The 21103-nt window shown below is 37.8% G+C and overlaps 1 protein-coding gene across 1 annotated transcript; it reads right to left on the bottom strand.

Moving 5' to 3' along the window:
- Window positions 1–1636: 1636 nt before the first annotated feature.
- LOC149966230 (uncharacterized) lies at window positions 1637–12441 on the bottom strand. Its single transcript, XM_090167511.1, has 9 exons — window positions 12425–12441; window positions 11826–11865; window positions 11275–11593; window positions 7829–8064; window positions 6266–6402; window positions 4295–4467; window positions 3036–3469; window positions 1857–2031; window positions 1637–1791 (listed from the first exon to the last, which is right to left on the bottom strand). Exons 1-9 carry the CDS (start codon window positions 12439–12441, stop codon window positions 1637–1639), a joined length of 1686 nt encoding a protein of 561 aa, XP_090023637.1.
- Window positions 12442–21103: the final 8662 nt, after the last annotated feature.

The raw sequence follows: 21103 nt of genomic DNA, 5'->3' as shown, positions 1-21103 counted from the left end.
GTTTTTAAAATTTTGTTCCGAAAATGACGTATTTCCGCAATAGAAACATTATTCCGATAGGTGGCGATAGTAGTCGCGTGTTAGCACGGCTGTACCCGTTTTGGAGAAAAGTCATGTCCTGGATTTATCATTACTTGGCCAGCGAGCGAGAGGGCGATTTTATCTTATGTTTGTAACGACTTTACTTTGTGTTCGTATTCTGAGGGCGAGTAAGTGGAAGTCGAATTTTGTCCGGTTTGGCGTGGATGTATTTTGATTGTCCATAAATGGAAAGAGGTTCCTTCCAACAAATGACGAAAATCCATGATTGTAACACCTAAAATAGGTCTATAATAACTAAGACAACTTATACTCTATTTAGTGAACTTTAACCTAAATAATATATCCCTTGTAAAAATATTGTTTAAAATTACTGTAATTTAGGTTATTGACTAATTTACAAACGAGCCAATCAACGCGAGGGGTACCTATAAGTACCGCCCTTTTGGGTCAAAATGAAGTGTAAGCATCTTGTTTTTATTTCGACGCAAGCGACATCTGTTGAAAAATGACCTACTGCACGTCGATCCAACACTTGCTTTTATTAATATAAGGTGGTTTCTTTTCGCTTGTTCCGGGATTTCGGAGTAGGGTAAAGATGAGTAACGCTATGACGTCATTTTACTCCGATTCTGTGGTAGCGAATAGTTTGAGTCGGGTAAAAACGTTTTTCCAAAATGGCTGCCTGTGGTCTTTTCAGCAGATAAATTATGGCTAGCAGACGACAAAATCCGATCTACTCCTTTACACCTCCTTTTCAGACGGAGTAAAAAGAGTAGCCCTAATACTCCGGAACAAGCGAATAGCTAGGAGCAACAAACACAACACCCCACACAAGGAGAACGCAACCCGTCAAAAGTCGTGGATTTTCTTGTGTACATTTTTCATTGGCTAGACGCTTTAGCGCCTGCTGCCGACAGAAGGAGAAAATTCAGAAATTGTCTTCCCCTTTCCGTAAAACGTTCAGCGTACAGGCTCGTGACGCTCGTCCAATGAAATTCATACACAACCCTTCGTTAGCGTGTTTAAAGGCTAGCTGCGTTCTCCTTGTGTTTGTTGCTCCTAGGCGAATAGTTTGTGGGGCGGACTAATTATCATCCTCGGAACGGGCGAATCAAACGTTTTAGGGTAAAAAGAGTACACTTTTAGTGCGGGAACAGCCTAAATAAATCACCTTATATTGGTTCGGCCTTTTAGAACAATCTAATATTGTGCTAGTTCCTTATCTTCCACGTATTAATTTTTATTGCGTTGATGATCGCAGATTTTTGCCATCGTAGTGAGCTGTACCGAGGCCTAGGATCGTTTCTTTTTCAGTTGAGTATGAGCTCAATTTCACGTCACGCCACACATAATTATTATAAATAATTTTTAGACTTAAAGTTAAACACTTATGAAAAACAATTATAGACTTATGATATAAATCAGGAGTGACCAAGTTTGCGATCCTTAAAATTGGCTTTATGAAGGTTGAGATCCCCAATTTGAAGGTTAACATCACCATTTACTCAAAATCGCCAATTTGGGCACTGGGCAGCCTCAGACTATAATCGATTTACGAGGACAAAGAACTCAATATTGGTCAGATAAAACAATTTTATTTCCTTTTCAAATGAAAAATGAATAAAACGGAAGTAATGGTGACGATGCAAACGAAACTAGAGGTGGCCACTGACGCGATGACGTACTTTATGCAAGACGTAGAAGCGATGCCTTGTGGATTTTGATCAAAACCGGAATCAGCAAATCGAACTAAAGTTAACCACAGATAATTAGTGTTAATGGCCGATTAATAGTTCAAATTGCGTCGAACTTACTTTTAGAATAACCAGAATTTAAAACAACGATTCTCAAATCCCTTTCGAAATCGCTCGTTTTGTCTTTCCGCGGGACGTCACTTCCGGTTTCATTTCGTACGTCGGAAGTGGAATTATCAATATGGCGGCGTCTCCGTTTCCCAAATCCCGGCTGATCGTCATCCAAACACGAGCTCTGTTAAAAATACGTTTCACTATGAAAAATACTTCGTAAAATGACTCGTAGATGGAGAAGTATATAAGAAACATAATAACAGTAAGTATGTAAATTAGGAAATATTATCACCGAACTGATTTTCAGAGCTATTGCGCAATCAAGGTTTAGATCAGTACAGAGCCCCCTAGTGTCTAAATATGGCGAAATATATTACTACCAAAGACGATAACACGCTACTCAGTTCGACTGCAAGTTCAAGTCGGAGCATGGCGAGAATGTCAGTGTCGCAAAAAGGTTCGGTCAGAAAATTAGCATTAAAACAATATGAAGTGTCATACTTATTGTTATTATGTTACTTATGGTATAATACATCTCTTAAGAGAGCTATTCATCTACTTGCTAATGTTATTCGCTTGAAACATGTACCCTAGCAGGCTCCCGTTGATTTAACGTTTGGGCAGAAAAATAATGCAAGGTAAAGACCGTCATATATTAATTTTCTAACACTATTTCATCCGGAAAATATGAAATTTCCAAGCCTACGAAGGTACATCATTCATTTTAATGATCTAGAACAAAAATATGAAATATTTTTGACTCGTAAGAGATGTATTTTAAAGCAAGTGTCGGCTTTGACGTGAAGTAGCTCTTTTTTCTACAGATGTCGCTAGCGTGGAAATAAAAAACAAGATAGTTAAGATACTTTTTGATCCAAAAGGCTGTACTTATAGGTACCCCTCGAATTGATTGGCTCGTTTGTAAATTCGTCCATAAACTAAATTACAGTAATTTTCAACAACATTTTTACAAAAGCTCTCTGACAACGTTCATTTGGCTATTTTGAATTTTAGCTTCCTTTACCATTAATAGATGGCACCACGCTCTCCACTAAAGTCGATTATTTTGAAGAATCATAAAGATTCATGGTCATCTCTAATAAGAGGGGCCTTTTCATAATACAGTTGGCAGTGATAGAGCCGACAGTTGCTTTAAGCTTCTGATAGATGTCGCTACTATCTCACCGGCCTACAATCTGATTCTTCAACGCACGCAACCACTCGGGCGCTCAAACGAAGCGAATCCCCGTCCTTCATGTCTTGAAACATGAACGCGCGAAAATGGAAAATGATCCTTAGCGGCGAACTCGAGTCCCTGTAGGGCTGATGGGGAGCGATGGCTCTGTAGACGGGGTTGCGGCAGCCATTCCCCAACACCAAGAAAGCCGTGCTGGGGCTGGGGTTGCCGCTACTGCCATCTACATTACCACCACCGAAATATTTCGGATCATTTTGGCGTTCAGCGTCATCGGAGCCACGCGGGGACAAGTAAGTTGAAAGGAAACCTTGTTTGTTTTTGCCGACGTCGATGTGATTGGGCGGAGACAAGAAAGATCCGGATGACCCGTCACGTGATGTCTTTTGAATTGTGACGTCACTCAAGAAAGCGTAGTTCCAACCTATAATGTACACATACATTCGCAAAGTTGTGAATTAGCTTTTTCAGTTTGCTTAGAGCCACGTAACAGCAAAAGTGACATAATTACCAAAAGTGTGTCAATCGGACCTATTTCGTAATGAATACAAGTTGGGAATGGAGCAGGGAGAGTATGCCTTGAGGAGGGAAGGAAGTTAAAACCAACAAATAACGCCTCGTAGTGAGGAACGGAGGAACTAAGTAGCACAGGTCAAAGTTAGTGTATTTTTGGATTTTTCGTCGTTCTGTAGAGATGCTATCGCCATCTACCTACGATACCATAGACTAAAAAAAGATCCAGAATGGCGACAATAAATAGTCTTCTATGAGGTCGATCTCGAGTCGAGCATTCATTAAACCTTTAGCATACGAAAGTACAGGGATTGTCACACTTTTGGTAATTATGTCACTTTTGGTAACAGCCAACTCGAGAAATTCGTAAACTTCTTACGTTGGCCGCTACGTGGCTATATGTAAACTGAAAAGACTAATTTTAAAGCTAAAAAACGTAAAATTCGCCCTAGAACACGTCGAATACATCGGGCTTTATCAACGCAATTTCTAAGCGAAGAGGCAAACGTTTTAGCCTTTAGAAAATGTCTTGAAAAAGCCTGATATGCTTGACGTAATTTATAGACGTATTTTTTTCGTTTTTAAAGGATCACACGCGGCGTTTGAATTTTACTGGATTACCGCATGAGCCCCAGAAATAGGGCTGGAAAAATCGCTGAATATGATTAGTAGGGTATACTATCACGAGTTTCCAAACACCGTTGTGGACCTTTAGTCTATATTAAAATAGGTTTACCATCTCCAGGCTTTACCAATCCTTGCAACTGCAGCTCTTGTCCGACTTGCACAGCCTGCCCACTACTTAACTCGGCTGTAAATTGGTTGCCCCCTGGTGGTCGGGTGTACAATGTTATTTTGCAATCAAAATCTTGCGGGCCGTTCCGAAAAATAACTTTGGTCTCACGAAGCCTGAATAATGGATATCATCAAATAATTTAATAAATGTCACTATTGGAAACCCATAAAAAAGTCTTAGCACCAACCAACGGCGCGCAAAGATGATCGTGGTATTACAACCTTATTGGCTTAATTCAAGAAGAGATACCATTTAATTGGTGGTTGAACGATTCAGAGCTAGTTGTGCCAATTGTGCAACATAGCAATGACGCGATTCAGCAATTTCGAGCGCAATTACCTTTTCCATTTTCAATATAGCCATTTGTCCCAGTGGCGTAGCTATAAAAATTTTGCCCTAAATCCAAAATGACAAGTTGATGGCGACAAGCTAACGTAGCTCGAGCTAAAACTTTAACATAAGCCTGTAGCGCCATCTTACGGCATGCATCGTTACTAGATTAATATATATGCGTGCAGCCTTGGAAATAAGGTTTTTTTTTAAACTGGTCCTTATGACCAGTGACCCCTAGCATATGAATTATTAAACTGGTCCTTATGACCAGTGACCCCTAGCTTATGAATTATTAAACTGGTCTTATATAAAATGTTCTAATGTCATTTATATACCTATAAAATATACTACATGTTTAGAAGTTAGATTATGTTGGTAAAATTAACTTTACACGTATTCAAAATAGTTAACTTTATTTTAAGAGTACCACCAGAATATTACAATATAGTGCTATCTCACGTAAGACTACTACCAGAGCCTAGAAGACCCTCGTAATTTACCGTTATACCTCTCTTTCTCTAGGCCCCGTAACTCCAGAGTCCCCGGTCCGTTACCGCGTAGCCAGGTAGCCTACCGTACTCCAGGGAAAGCGAGACTAGAGGATTGAGGGTTTGAGGCCAGAGGTTAGACAGTTCGACTCGTTCAAGGGATGCGAGCGAAGGGACTCTACATAAAACCTCGACGTGCGGCCCCGGCGGTAGTAAGAGGGGTCGCTGTACATAGAAATCCAGTGAATAGGGAAATCCAAATTGATATAAACCTTGAATTAATAGGTCATCTCCTATTATTTGGAATTATTAAACTGGTCACCTTCTGTTTTTTTGTTATTATTTCGAATTAATAAACTGGACACCATGACCAGTGACCCCCAAATTTTGAATAAATTAACTGGTCTGAACAATTAATTAACTGGTCTTTGACCACCTGACCACCGTTATTTCCAAGGCTGTATGCGTGTACATATAATTTCGTCTGCTAGACGTTTGAAATAACAAGTAGTAATAGGTTTTTCTTTGGTCTAGTAGTGGAAACTGATTCTAATTAGCTGAATGTTTGGTTTTAGTTTCAAAATATTGTGATACCTAATTAAACAATATATATTTACAAATATTTGTCTCTTTTTTTACTTTTGTAAAAAACAGTATAGTTGTGTTTTTGGAAAATTAAATTAAATGCTTTTCCTTGTTTCATGGTAAAAACTATTAAAACACTTAGCGTGCCAACAACTAGCAGACGAAAATATTTTCTTAAGTTCAAACTATTTCCGCTAGATGTCTATATTGTATTCAGTTCAATCGTTTAACGTGGCCAAGCCAACCTACCCAGTCTACCCCATAATTTCCTCTCCATAATTTCAATCCTCCTAGTTCCCCGAATTTCCGTCCTATAAATATAGTGTTTCTCATTGGGAAATCGCTCTCTTAAGAATCAGCGTAAAGTTTACTTGGTCCGAGTAAGAGCTGAGAGCAGTTTTGGAGCATCCCAAAGAATAACCGCCAACACTTTCGTAGCGCAGAATATTGCCTAATGTTTCCAAAGAACGTAGTTGGATGGCGCTATTTAGAAATATCTGATTACGTATTTCCTCGTAGATCAACGATATGATTTCTGGCGACCTTTCTGTCTTGGGGCTTGCACATGATCATGATGTATTCGTCCTCAGCCATTCTTAGACCACCGATGTACGGAAAACGAATCGTCATGGACAACCAGTTCTAAGATACAAAATCATAAATATTCAAGACTAGCTGAGAAGCCCGGCCTCCGGCCGTGCTTTCAGCTAGTTGAGTAAATTGGGGTTTAGAAAACGGGAACAAAATGCATTTTACATTAAATATGCAAATTAAATTATTTTTAAATAGTAAATAGGAATTTCTTAAATTGAAAACGTTTAATAGTACAAAATTTCATATGATTCATATCTTGTAATATTAACATATATTTGATTTCTTTGATTAGTTTAAGATGTAATTATGATAAAGCTTTTTTGTACACAATATTTTTAGTTTCTCCGTTTGGAGTAAGTATGTACAGGTTATTTGCAGCTCCAACTCTTGAGCACGCCTCATAATGCATGTGTTTTCTAAATTAATTCCCGCAGTTTTAAGTGACTGTCCTTGCGCTTTATTAATTGTCATCGCGAAGCTAAGATTGATTGGAAATTGCAGGCGTTTAAAATCAAATGGCATATCGGTTGGTATTATGGGTATGCGTGGAATGAATACGGCCCGGGCAAAGGTGTCTGCGTGACACAGATAGAGGGGGGGGGGGGGGCTGAGAAAAGAGAACGAACGCAAGCGAAAAGGGTCGAAGGTCGGGCCATGAAGCAGCTAAGTGAGGCAATTAGAGCCAGAGAGATAAACTCCCGTGTCTCTTAATACCCGCGTCTCTTGACAGCGTGAGGTCAGGGGTTTCGGTCTTGCGGTCACCGGTTATTGGTCCCGTGGTCAAAATCTACGAAGGTTAGCAATCTCAAGACGCCCCTATAACCTGACGGCAGGGGCTACAATGCCACACGCCAAATTTCGTGCGAATCGGACAATTATCTTGGGCGTGCATAGAAGGTAACAAACCAATATATATATATACAAACATCAGATTTTATATATTGATATCTTGGGCGTGCATAGAAGGTAACAATATATATACAAACATCAGATTTTATATATATAGATTATATATATAGATTAAAGCTTTAAGCAAGAACCTATTTAGGTGAGGGAGAGCTCTGAAGTTTACGCTACCAATTTCTTTAATTATTTTTGTAAGACACAGATGTTGCCATCTATTGAGAAAAATCGAAAATATTTAGAAAATACTATCACGGGAATTTTAAATCTAAAATGAAACCACGAAATACTAGACCGGTTAAGTCATCGCCCGAAAACGAGTAGGGGGAACTTTAAGAATTGTAGACGTACACCTTCTTCAAGTTCCCTCTACACGTTTTCTGGACATTTTCTGGTGCTGGCTTAACCTCTCTAATACGGATGAAACGTTATTTATAAGCTATACATAGTATACAATGTCGCAGTTCTAAGTATAGATATATGCACCAAGAATAAATATGTAATTTGAGTAGAATGCCGCTTTGGGGAAATAGAAATAACGCCCATTGGCGAAACAATAAATGAAATATACCTGTCCATCTGGAGACGTTTGACCAACAACGCCACATCGATCAAAGTCGATGACTTTAATGGTGTATGTATTGACTCCGGCCACTTTTTTCCTGATGGTGCACGTGTCCTCCGGTCCCTGGCCGTATTTGAGCTCGTCGATGGCGTCGTTGAATATCGGTGCGGTGGAGAATCCATTGGGGACGGTTACTTCGGCCACGAAAAAATTCGAATCGTCTGTACGAAGACAGCGGATTTCTAGGACACACGAAAATTGAATAAGAATATTGTGTTCGACATGGTTTCGAAATCTTAATTGTGAAATGCATAAACAAGAACACTATAGACTTCGTGCGTAGTTTAAATTTTAGTCCTAAGTATCGCCGCCTACCGACCGAGTTTAAAATTGTATATATGAAAGCTATCTGCTCGTTCAAAATTACCTCTGCACAACGGCTGAAAGCTCAACCGGAAAACCTAGAAATTCTGCTATTTCTTCACATATTTATTTTACGGATATTAAGGCAGATGGCGCACCTAAGCTCGAAGCCTATATTAGCGTCCAAAAACTATCGCTACGCCCCCTATGATTCGCCATTGAAATCTAGATAGGTAGCGGCTAAAGCAGACGTTACAAGTTTTTTTTTCATCGTTATTCGTAAATTTGACTTTAAAACAAATAATGATAGGGGTACTTGTATTTTAATATAATTTTTATCTTCTGATAAGTTTTTTTAAAAATCAAAACGTACTTTTTGATGTGTAACAGACGCTAGATCCTAGTCGTTACCAGGGCTGGACATAAGGATATTTTTAGTAGTCAGCCTAACTAGTGAGCCTCCTACGTTAATTTATTTTAATAGTCACTGACCAGTGGGGGTAAAAATGGGGGTATAAAAACAAGAAGGACAGCCAACATTCTTGCTTTATCCGTCAGAATTAAAATAGGAGTTGATTATCACTTGAGTTACATGATGTGATTTTTTTTAAATATAACGGGATTGATGAATGATGAATTTATGATACGCCATATTCGCCATTATTTATGAGTATTTAGGCTATTTTTCACTAGTAAAATAATAATAATAATAATAATAATAATAATAATAATAATAATAATAATAATAATAATAATAATAATAATAATAATAATAATAATCAGCTCGGCTAATACCCAAGGCACCACCCTAGGCCTAAGTCATCGAGTGACTTTTAAAGCCTTTAATTGAATAGTGAGCCCCCAGATTTCGATTAATTTTAGTAGCCAGAGTATTTATTTTAGTAGTCAAATGCCGTGACTAGTGGATTATGTCCAACCTTATAGTGCCTTTACTAGACTCGTTTTGGTCGCGAATAAGCTATATACGCTAAGTTGGTAAAAGTTTAACTATAAATTCGTAGCAGACGAAATACAATTACACTGACGCCATCTATAGATTCGTTCAGCAGATAACCTTTTCTAGAATCCAGAGAAATTTCTTAACTAATATTACAGCAATGAATCTAGGCATGGTTTAGGCTGGGAGCGCTAATCGTCAATCCTGCAGGCCCGACGAGAGGGGGAAGCCGATCCAAAGAAGTAACTAGCTACTACGGAGTTTCTCCCCGTAACTATGGTTATCTCCAGCATGCCCGAAGCCAGAAAAATTTCATTAAGGAGGCAGTAGCTTTTTGTGAGGGGGCACATTTTTTTCGTTACCTAATTTCGAAAATTAACATAAGTGAAATGTTTTTGGTGTTCAACAAAAAGAAAAACCTTGCTTTCTGAAGCAGACTATTCTACAACTTGTGTTTTATTAAGAAATAGTTTCCTATAAATAACGATCTAAAACTTCGACAAAGACAAGTGGTCCAAAAGGAAAATTTCAACGAACAGAAGTTTAAACAAGACGTACGACGGTCAGAATACACACAATCCTTCTAATGTGTTAAGTTTGTTTGAGCTATTCACAGCAACCTGCAACGCTGTATCACAACCAAAATATATACACGGTCACACATATATACAAATTTACACTTATTTGTTACTTCTAGTCATACTTTGAAAGCATCGAAGATTCCTTCGATCAGTGTCACTCTTATTTTTTACTTCTGATAACACTTATTTGCTACTACTAGTCAGCCGTTGAGTGTCACACTTAATTCTTCTGGGTATACGGCAAAGACTAGTTCGATCAGTTTCATACTTATTTGTTACTCCTGATCATACTTATTTGTTACTTCTGATCACACTTATTTGTTTTTCTGAACACACTTATTTGTTACTTCTGATCACACTTATTTGTTACTTCGGATCACACTTATTTGTTACTTCGGATCACACTTATTTGTTACTTTGGATCACACTTATTTGTTACTTCTGATCACACTTATTTGTTACTTCTGATCACACTTATTTGTTACTTCTGATCACACTTATTTGTTACTTCTGATCACACTTATTTGTTACTTCTGATCACACTTATTTGTTACGTTGAGTGTCACACTTATTACTTCTGGTCATACGCCGAAGACTAGGTAGATCAGTGTCATACTTAATTGTACTTCTGGTCATACGTTGAAAGCGCGGCCCACTCTGAACGGCCTTGAAAACGCCAGAGGGAAACGGGCGCGTAGACCTCTATAAACACGCGGATTTACAATGTTGGAAATTGCGGGGGTCCGTATACGCTGCCCAAAAAACCTTACTTAAAATTAAATTTAAGGAACGTTTTTGCAATTCTAGGTTATATGTAAACCACAGCTATTCAAAAATATAACTTTCATGAAAATCGGACTTAAATTAAGGAACTGTATGTAGATTTTTAGGCGAAAATATAAAAACACGAAAATTGGGGTCCCGTAAATTACCCTGAAAACTATACTTAAATTTAATATTTACTGATATCACCGAAGTTGTAGGTCCACTGAATCCTAACCTATCCAATAAATGTTTTTTAAACGTTATCGGACTTAATTTTAATGAAAATATCTACCACATAAAGCGAAATCACCGAAAATAGTAAATTGGGCAAATGCCCAACTTCTAGGGCTCAGATTTGAAAACTTTATGAAAGGCTATCAATGGCAATGCATGTACATCCGAACGAGATATCATTGACTCTTCTAGTTATAACCGTTGAAGAGGTATGCGCGACACGGCGCCATCGGCGGCAACGGCGGCAACGGCTACACTGTACGTGAGACTAATACACACAAATCCTTAGGATTGTGTGTAAAAACTAATAAAGATGAAGGGGCAGAGAGTATTCTTTGAACCCGCAATTATGGTTTTACCGGGGCCCGAACAGCGTGGAATCGATTTAATGAATTAGGAAATCGAACTATTCATGACAATAGAGAACTTGGGAAATATCTAGTAGATAGATAATAGAGGGATAATCCAGTAGATAGATAATACCCTAATCTGAATTACCGAAAAAAAAACAAAAAGTATCCACCTAATAAAAAAATTAACTGCAATCGAACCTTTAGCGAAAGGGGCCCCTGTGGTGGTGACATCAGGTGGCGACGGAGGTGCTGGTGGTCCGGGTGGCGGAGAAGGAGCTTGCGGGTATGTTGGCGGCGGTGCGGGTGGCCTCGGGGCCGACCCACTCGGCGGCGGGGCGGGTGGTCTGGGTGGAGATCGGCTGGGTGGTTGGACGTCCCTGGGTGGCGCCGGTGGAAACGGTCCGTACGAAGGAGCGGAATTGACGCTCTTCGGAGGCTTCAGTCTGAGACTGTCTCGTCCTCCCGTCACCCAGTAGCTCTCGTCCGATTGCCAGCCGTCGTAGTCCGTTCTGGGTTCCTGAAAGACGTTTCGAAATAAGTTTGTTTTCAAATGATTCTCGGGTTCATGGACACCGACATCTCCTATTCCGCCCCCTTTTTGGAGGCTAGTGCTGTGGAAGCTACCGGCTTCGATGCACCGACAAGGAATGTCAGCCAATGAAAAAGGCGTGCCGACATCTTATTACGGCGCCCACAGAAATGCTCTAGTAAATCCCGATAAAGATCCAAATCAGCCTTCCAGGACCTACCGTTTCGCGGGACAGTATTTGTTGAGTTGGAGAGTTAGGCCTAGTAAATGAACTTAATCAAAGCGTGTTGGCGCCATCTATCGTGTTATTGACAAACTAAACCTTAATATATTTTGCAAACTTGTCTGCTTATAGAAACAGATGGCGCCAACAGGATTGGATAAAGTTTAATCCCAGATTTGTTTGGATCTCTAGTTTATATTCTACCTAATTGCTCCTATTAAAGACTATTACCTAACTAGAGGTCGGCGTTTGGATAAGAATTAATCACTTAATCTTTTTTCATCTACAACCGACGATTATCCGAAAAATAAAATTATTTTTTGCATGTCAAATCCCTTTCTATCCGTGGATAATATAAATAAACAGTTAACCGCAATTTTTATAGTTAATCGATATTTTGGCAGTTAATTTATCAGTTTTGCCCACCTCTATACCTAACTACCCGGAGTACACAGTGTTAACGCGAAAATTAAGTACTCTTTATTGGGAAGCGTGTACAGTGTCCACCGATTACGCTGGGTGGACAGTCCCTCGTCTTTTACTATCAGTTTTTGAATAAGTTGGTCCAAGGAAATTAAAATAATCAGGAGTCTAACAAGACAGGTGTAGTCATTTTTGAAGTACGCGTTACGTCCGCGTTAAAAATTAAAAATATGTAAATAAGGCGGTGGCGTTGGTTTGTGGGTAAATAAAAGATTTACATTATAATAGTCTATTTCTTATATTTATCTTCTTTTTCATTGGCTGTCATACGGATGCCCCCCCTATTTAGTTTCGCCAATACACATTAGCATAAGTCTATCATATTGTTCCATAGGTTTGTCACTTTAGGAATATTTTACTGAGAGCTAGTAAGATGAAAATCTCCCCTAGCGAGGCGCTGTCAAAGGCTACGTGTGACGCGTTAGCAAGCGGACGCAAAACGGCGACGAAGCCCGTAATGCAGTCTGTCTTGTGAATAGCTCTCAGTAAAACCTTTGCATGTGTAGAATAGGAAGTGTCACACTTATGTATCAACATTATACACTCATGACATTAGGTAGCGCTTTGGTAAATGGTGGATTTTTAATAAAACGCTTCGCAAGAATTGCAACAGATGGCGCTTCACACTTTACAATCGACATACCATTGAATGAAGCAATTAATACACCAAATTTATGACTACTAATCTCTTCTAATTTCCAATACTATCACAGTATCTTCCCACACAACCTAATACAGTAAAAGGCAATGTTATTTGATCACATAGACAACCAAATCCCTGATAATGCCGGAATATAGCCTCTGGTATTTCTGCCGCCAAGCGTTACGATATTGTCCACAGTTCACACTCTCCTATGACCAAAAGTAACATAATTACCTAAAGTGTGTCAATCGGACCTATTTCTTAATGAATGTTACGAGCGAAATACAAGTTGGGAGGGGAGAAAGGAAAGTATGCCTTGGGGAGGGAATGAAGTTAAAACCAACAAATAACGCCTCGTAGTGAGGAACGGAGGAACTAAGTAGCACTGGTCAAAGTTAGTGTATTTTTTGATTTTTCGTCGTTCTGTGGAGATGCTATCGCCATCTACCTACGATATATATTACCATAGACTAAAAAAAGATCCAGAAAATAGTCTTTTATGTGGTCGATCTCGAGTCGAGCATTCATTATTCCTTTAGCATACGAAAGTACAGGGATTTTCACACTTTTGGTAATTATGTCACTTTTGATATGACTGATATTTTTGACGCTGTTAAGTGGTTTGTTGTAGTGGCTATCTGACATATCTCTAGGGATGCACCGATATATCGGCTATTTGTGGGCGATATATCGGCCGATATTAACAAAGTTATTTATCATAACAGTAGTGTATATTATAAAATCATTGTAAAAGACGGTTCAGTACACTGTCATACCATTTTCTAATAATTTTTCATGAAAAAAAGTTTGCAAGAGCATATCCGAATATGTTTCTTTTCGTTTTAAGTGTTTCATATTTACTATCACAAATCGAATATCGTTGGTTTTATTTTTTTACACTCGTAACCCCCAGTCTAAAAATGTATGATTTAGCTTCTGAATCAAATAAAATGTTATCATTAGTTAGTTAATCGATAAATTTATTATTTTTAAATGTTTTTCTGAATATATTTTTATAATACCGGAATCGGCCAATATCGGCTGATAGCGATATTAGAAAAATAGGCCGATATATCGGTGCATCCCTAATAATCTCTAAAATTGTTCGGGTCTTCTGTAAAGAAGTTGAACGCGTTGAAGGTTATTGCTTTAAAGGAAGTATGCACTTCCAATCAGGTGTAACAAAAGCAAGAGGTGGTTGTCGCTAGTTACGTTAATAAATAAGACGAAGCGCGTGTTAGCAGACAATTTTTCGAATTAGTTCATACTCCCTTTAAAGGTCGCGCGATTATGAAAATTGTCATGACATTTAAGTCTCTATTTACCTAGGAGCAACAAACACAACACCCCACACAAGGAGAATGCAACCCGTCAAAAGTCATGCATTTTCGTGTGTACATTTTTCATTGGTTAGACGCTTTAGCGCCTGCTGCCGTCTGAAGTGGAAAATTCCGAAATTGTCTTCCCCCTTTCTGTAAAACGTTCAGCGTAAAGGCTCATCCAATGAAATTTGTACACAACACTGCGTTAGCGTGTTTAAAGGCTAGCTGTGTTCTCCTTGTGTTTGTTGCTCCTAGCTATTTACAGAATCTAATCAAATTATTCTTAACAAAAACATGCATTTCATCTACTTACAGGGGATTGCTGCGTTTTCTCAGTCAAGTTACCACACGAAACTAAACTTAGATACACAACGAGCCCTACAATTATCGAACGCAAGGACATAATCAGTTGAAGTTACAATCTTCCGTAAGAACGACGAACTCAAAACAGAACATCATTTTCGCGTCGAAAGTTTTAAAATGAACCGTAAACCATTTTGCACGGGTCTTTTTTATAAAGTTAGTCTGTCATGGGGAGACAATCAATTGACATAGTTTGTGGGTCAGGAGTTCCTGGTTGCGGAGTCAGGGGTACTTCCGTTCTTGGTACCCGATCTAACTAATAATAATCCGATTAAGTTTTGTTTTTCGATGACAGTCGTTTTTCAACGAAAAAATTGTTATTTGCCTCCCCAACCCAGAGCTCAAAGCGCTGACCCCAGAGAAAAGGTTGAAAAACTTGTATTGTCTAGCCGATTATTGATAGATTGATTTTGCGAGTGACGTATCTTGACGTCTTTTCGGGAATGGAAATAACCTTTTTGTTCTTTGGGACTTAGCCAGACTATTCAAAGATTATAGGCTCTCTTTTTTTTTCAAATCGAGATGAAAGATTGTCATTAAGTCGGAAGTTGGGAATTTTGCTGAAATATTTAAAATTGCTGTGCAGTTAAATATGTACAATCAGAAGTTTATCACTTACGAGAGATTATAAAAAAATTAAGTATACTTAGACAATGTAATTTGTTTATTTTTCACGCTTTCAAGATTTGGAAATTACCTCGAAAACTGCGTCGAGCCTACGAAAATACATGTTTCATTTTGGATGACTTCTGAAGTCATCCAAAATGAAACATGTATTTTCGTAGGCGTGAAAAATAAACAAATTACATTGTCTAAGTATACTTAATTTTTTTTTTATAAAAGATCTGTAATACACCTTTTTTCGTGCGGGCGACTCCATTACTACTCAGACAGAACAAAAACTACTTCACGTACACAGTAAAAACTATAATTAAAAATAAATTAAATAAAATTTTAAAACAATAACGTGAACCTAATACGTGACGAAATCGAGGTTTCATTTTCTCTTGTTATTTTTGTTAAAATCAGACCTGGTGATGCCTCTGTAAGAACTCCATACTAGTAGTCATGCGCTATATAGCGTTTTTAAAATTAGTTATTTTATAATTAAAAGTTTTAATTAAAGTTTTTACTGTGTAAATAACGTAGTTTTTACTCTCTGCCCAATTAACCTATATGTTTAGGTTGTTGCAGGTGAATTGGAAACATTATCCAGCAATTCTACAAAATCCTCCCACAATTCTACGTAATCCTACCGCGCAATAGAGTGCTTTCAATTCGAAACTCCCGACGTCACCAAGGTAATTTGCATATTGATAAAAAACGGTAACTGTCATGGCGGCCACTCTTAACACTACAGCTGTGACGTTACAAGTTGTCAAAATCGTATCAGACGAAAGCACTCTATTCTACATAATAATACTGCGATTCTACATTCCTTTGGTATTTTCCAATTGTTCCAAAATTAATCGATATTATCATAAGTAACATAATAACAATAAGTATGACACTTCCTATTGCTTTAATGCTAATTTTCTAAATGAACCTTTTTTCAACACTGATACTCTCTTCAAGCTGTGACTTGGACTCGCGACTTTTCGTTTTGGATGACTACGTTTTGATACAACCCAGGTAGCAAAAACACGTGTATTTATAGTGGAATTTTCGTATTTTTCGTGGATAATTCGTGGTTGAAAATTACACACGTTTAGAACACGTGGAATTTAGGGTTAATAGCTCACGAAACACAGTTCGTGTAATTTAACACGTGCTCTCCTGGTGTCTTAAAGGTTTTTAATTCACGATGGTTTTTTGTGTGAATTTACACGTGGCCTGAAGGTGTTTTTTAAATGTTCAGTTACACGAAAATCGGTTCGTGTAATTTCACACATGATCTCCGCGTGTTTTAAAGGTTTTTAACTCACGATGGTTTTTTGGTATTAATTTACACGTGGCCTGAAGTTGTTTTTTAATTTTAAATTACACGAATATCGGTTCGTGTAATTTCACACGGGATCTCCGCGTGTCTTAAAGGTTTTTAACACACGATGTTTTATTTTTGTGTTAATTTACACGTGGCCTGATGGTGTTTTTTAAATGATCAATTACACGACACAAATTATTTTACTTTTACTTAACCTGCTTTTTTAATTATGTAGTTAAGCTTTGAAATGAAGAATATCTATGCGTATAGGTCGAACATAGATGAAACTTCTGCAGGCACTCATAATCTTCTTAACAAAAATCTAATTTATTTGATAATTAATAATAAATAAACCTCTCAAGCTCTTAATAATTTACACTATTCGTCCGATCCGTAAGTATTTTTAGTTTAAAACTTTCTTAGAAGAAACGTTAAACTTGAAATATACACTTCAAATTCAACTACACAAAAACCACCATGGTTTTTACTCACTATCCTAAGGATTTGTGTGTATTAGTTTCACGTACAGTGTAGCCGATGCCGATGCCGCCGTGTCGCGCATATCTCTTCAAAGGTTAGGGCTAGAAGAGTCAATGATATCTCGTTCGAATGTACATACATCGCCATTGATAGCCATTCATAAAGTTTTCAAATCGGAGCCCTAGAAGTTGGGCATTTTTCAAATTTACTATTTTGTGTGGTTTCGCTTTGTGTGGTAGATATTTTGTTTAAAATTAAGTCCGATAACGTTAAAAAATATATTATTGGATAGGTTAGGATTCAGCGGACCTACAACTTCGGATATATCAGTAAATATTAAAATTAAGTATAGTTTTCAGGGTAATTTACGGGACCCCAATTTTCGTGGTTTTGTATTTTCGCCTAAAAATCTACATACAGTTCCTTAATTTAAGTCCGATTTTCATTAAAGTTATATTTTTGAATAGCTGTGGTTTACATATAACCTAAAGTTGCAAATACTTTCCTCAATTTTAATTCTTAGTAAGGTTTTTTTTGGCAGCATATACGGACCCCGCAATTTCCAACATTGTAAATCCGCGTGTTTATAGAGGTCTACGCGCCCGTTTCCGAGTGCGCCGCGCTTTCAACGAATGACCAGAAGTAACAATTAAATATGACACTGATCGACCTAGTCTTCGGCGTATGACCAGAAGTAATAAGTATGACACTCAACGTAACAAATAAGTGTGATCAGAAGTAACAAATAAGTTTGATCAGAAGTAACAAATAAATATGAAACTGATCGAACTAGTTTTTTTCGTATAACCAGAAGAAATAAGTGTGACACTCAACGGCTGACTAGAAGTAACAAATAAATGTGATCAGAAGTAAAAAATAAGAGTGATACTGATCGAAGGAATCTTCGATGTTTTCAAAGTATGACTAGAAGTAACAAATAAGTGTAAATATGTATATATATGTGTGACCGTAAATATATTTTGGTTGTGATACTGGCGTGGCAGGTTGCGGTGAATAGCTCAAACAAACTTAACACATCAGAAGGATTGTGTGTATTCTGACCGTCGTAAGTCTTGCTCTTGTCTACTGTTGGAATCTCTGGCTTAAAATTTTTGACTTTTGATATAAATATCTTAACATTGGAATTCAACGGAAGCCCAAGCGTAAAAAATGTCTGCTGAATAGCGACCGCCATGCAATAATTGGTGAAGAATTTCACTATAAGTTGCAATGGACTGCTCACTTATAGGGCACTCTGAATGTTTATTAGTTATACTGATATCGGCAGATTTCCTAGGATAGCCAGAGTTCCTACACAGCACTGATGAGCCCCAAAAGGACGAAACCGGCCTACTTTTGGGGTCTCTGGCCTAAAAATTTTGACTTTTGTTCATTTTGCTTATTTATTGCAGAATTCATTTCATTAAAAAATTATGTGAAAATACTTTTTTATTCGAAAGTTTATAAATAATATTGGACATAAAATTAATTAATCGTATTTAATATTTAATTTAAGGCGAGTATGTTAAAAATTTTAAAATGTGTTTTTAATTAACAATAACGTAATATTTTCATTTATGAATGTAGGAGAATTACTAGGGTTAAAGAATGGAAGTTCAATGTTATTCCGGTGTTTGAACACGTACAATTAAAGGTGTTATACAGGAACAAATTATGTGTTCGAACACGTGTATTGAATGGTGCCCTAAACGTAAATTACCGGTGTTGAAACACTTGGACGATCAGTATATGATCACGTGAACGATTCGTGTTTAAACACGTAAAAATGGGTGTGTATGCACGTGCATGGTTCGTTTTTAAACACGTAGCGATTGATGAATATACACGTGGACGGTCGGTATATGCAAACGTGGGCGGTCGGTTTATGTACACGTGGACGGTCGGTGTATGCACACATGTGAAAAACGTTATCAAATCGTGCTGTAACACGTGTTTGAGGGTGACAGGCTCGCCGTTTTCCCCACGTGAACTCCACACGTATACCGCACTATCATATTACTCGTGTTTAACACGTGTTTTTGATACCTGGGAAATTTAAGCCTAATATCGGAGAGCACGTTCTGGAGTCGCGAGGGGCTTTGGCTTTGTTTTGAAGCCCGCGTGCGAATCATGCGTGATAAACAAGGTGTCAAAGACATTTTCGTACAAACAATCACGCGCTGATGTGTTAATCCTCACAGTCCGAATAAAACATTCACCCCTGTCCCAGATTTCAAAAATCACACCAGAAAATGCCCAACACCGTAAATAATCAAGCCCGATATAAAAAATTCACCTACATTAAAATTAGCTCCAGAAAGCGTCTAACATAGTAAATAATCACAGTCCGATATAAAACATTCACCATAAAATTAGCACTAGAAATTTCATAAAGTCTACAACACAGTAAATAATTACAGCCCGATATAAAACATTCACCCTGTCCCAGATTTCAAAAATCACAGTCCGAATAAAACATTCACCCTGTCCCAGATTTCAAAAATCACAGTCCGAATAAAACATTCACCCTGTCCCAGATTTCAAAAATCACAGTCCGAATAAAACATTCGCCCCAGGCCTGTCCCAGATTTCAAAAACCACAGTCCGATATAAAACATTCACCCTGTCCCAGATTTCAAAAATCACAGTCCGAATAAAACATTCATCCTGTATCAAAATTCGCACCAGAAAATGCCCAACACAGTAAATAATCAAGCCCGATAAAAAAAATTCACTCTGTATCAAAATTAGCTCCAGAAAGTCTCCAACAAAACAAATAATCACAGTCCGCTATAAAACATTCACCCTGTATCAAATTTCGCATCAGAAAGCGTCTAACACAGTAAATAATTACAGCCCGATATAAAGCATTCACCCTGTGCAAAAAAAATCGTATCGAATCAGACTATTAAATGTCCCAGATTTCAAAACCACACTCAAAAATCACAATCCGAATAAAACATTCACCCTGTATGAAGATTCGCACCAGAAAATGTCCAACACAGTAAATAATCAAACCCGATATAAAACATTCACCCTGTATCAAAATTAGCACCAGAATTTCCATAAAGTCTACAACATAGTAAATAATCACAGCCCGATATAAAACATTCACCCTTGGGTGTTTCGGGAAATTCGAAATTCGATGAAATTTGGATTCTGTCCCATTGGAAAGTGCAAATGACCATCTTCTTGTTTTTCAATTTCAAAATTGTTTACAGTGGCAGCTAGGTTTTAATAGTCTCCATCGATTGGCATATTTGGTGGTTTTGTAACGCAAACGGTTTAATAAGAAAAATATAATTCAATTATGTAATTGTTAAAACAGAACCGTCCAGCTTGAACGAAAAAGAGGCTTTTACCGTATTCTTCCCCCTTAAGAGTAATAACGCGAAATCCGTTCAAATTTTAATCGCTAAGAAGCGTGGGGGTCCACTAAATTGGGCAAATAACCAACTTCTTAGCACCCGATTCAAAAATAATTGGCAATGGCGACGAGGGTTTTCTAAGTCTAATTTGATTTTGTATTGCAAACGGTTCGAGAGTAATCGAACGAACGAATGGCGGCGGCGGCGGCGGCGGCGGCGGCGGCGGACTGCACTGTACGTGAACCTAATTCGATGACGTTAAATATGACATCAAATATGACGTCAAATATTACGTAGAGTACGGATGACGCAATATCTGTGAAACAAACCGTTAGTGAAGAAATAGAGCTAGTGGCATACTTATGAATAATTATGTTACATATGGTACAGCCATATCAAAGGGCTCGTCAGTCACTGGTCGGACCATGGACCCTACCGCGCATTCTAAATTCATTTTAATTCCCCTCTCCCTCCTAAGTTTTTCCCCTTACGAGCATTCGTGAACTTTGAATACAATGGAGCATTGGAAATATAATGAATTCTAACGTAATTCACGAATAACTCATGAACGGATTCTTAAAAAATTATTAAAATTGTATAAAAAAATTAAAATTTTTTTTAAATAAAAATTACGGAAATGGACGCTTCAATAAAAGATACTCGGTTTTTACTCCCCTCTCCAAATTCATCTG

The sequence above is a fragment of the Leiobunum rupestre genome, chromosome 1, assembly GCF_980474605.1.
Source record: "Leiobunum rupestre chromosome 1, qqLeiRupe1.1.hap1, whole genome shotgun sequence".
NCBI classification, from domain to species: domain Eukaryota; kingdom Metazoa; phylum Arthropoda; class Arachnida; order Opiliones; family Sclerosomatidae; genus Leiobunum; species Leiobunum rupestre.
This window is presented reverse-complemented; position numbering and strand designations above follow the sequence as displayed.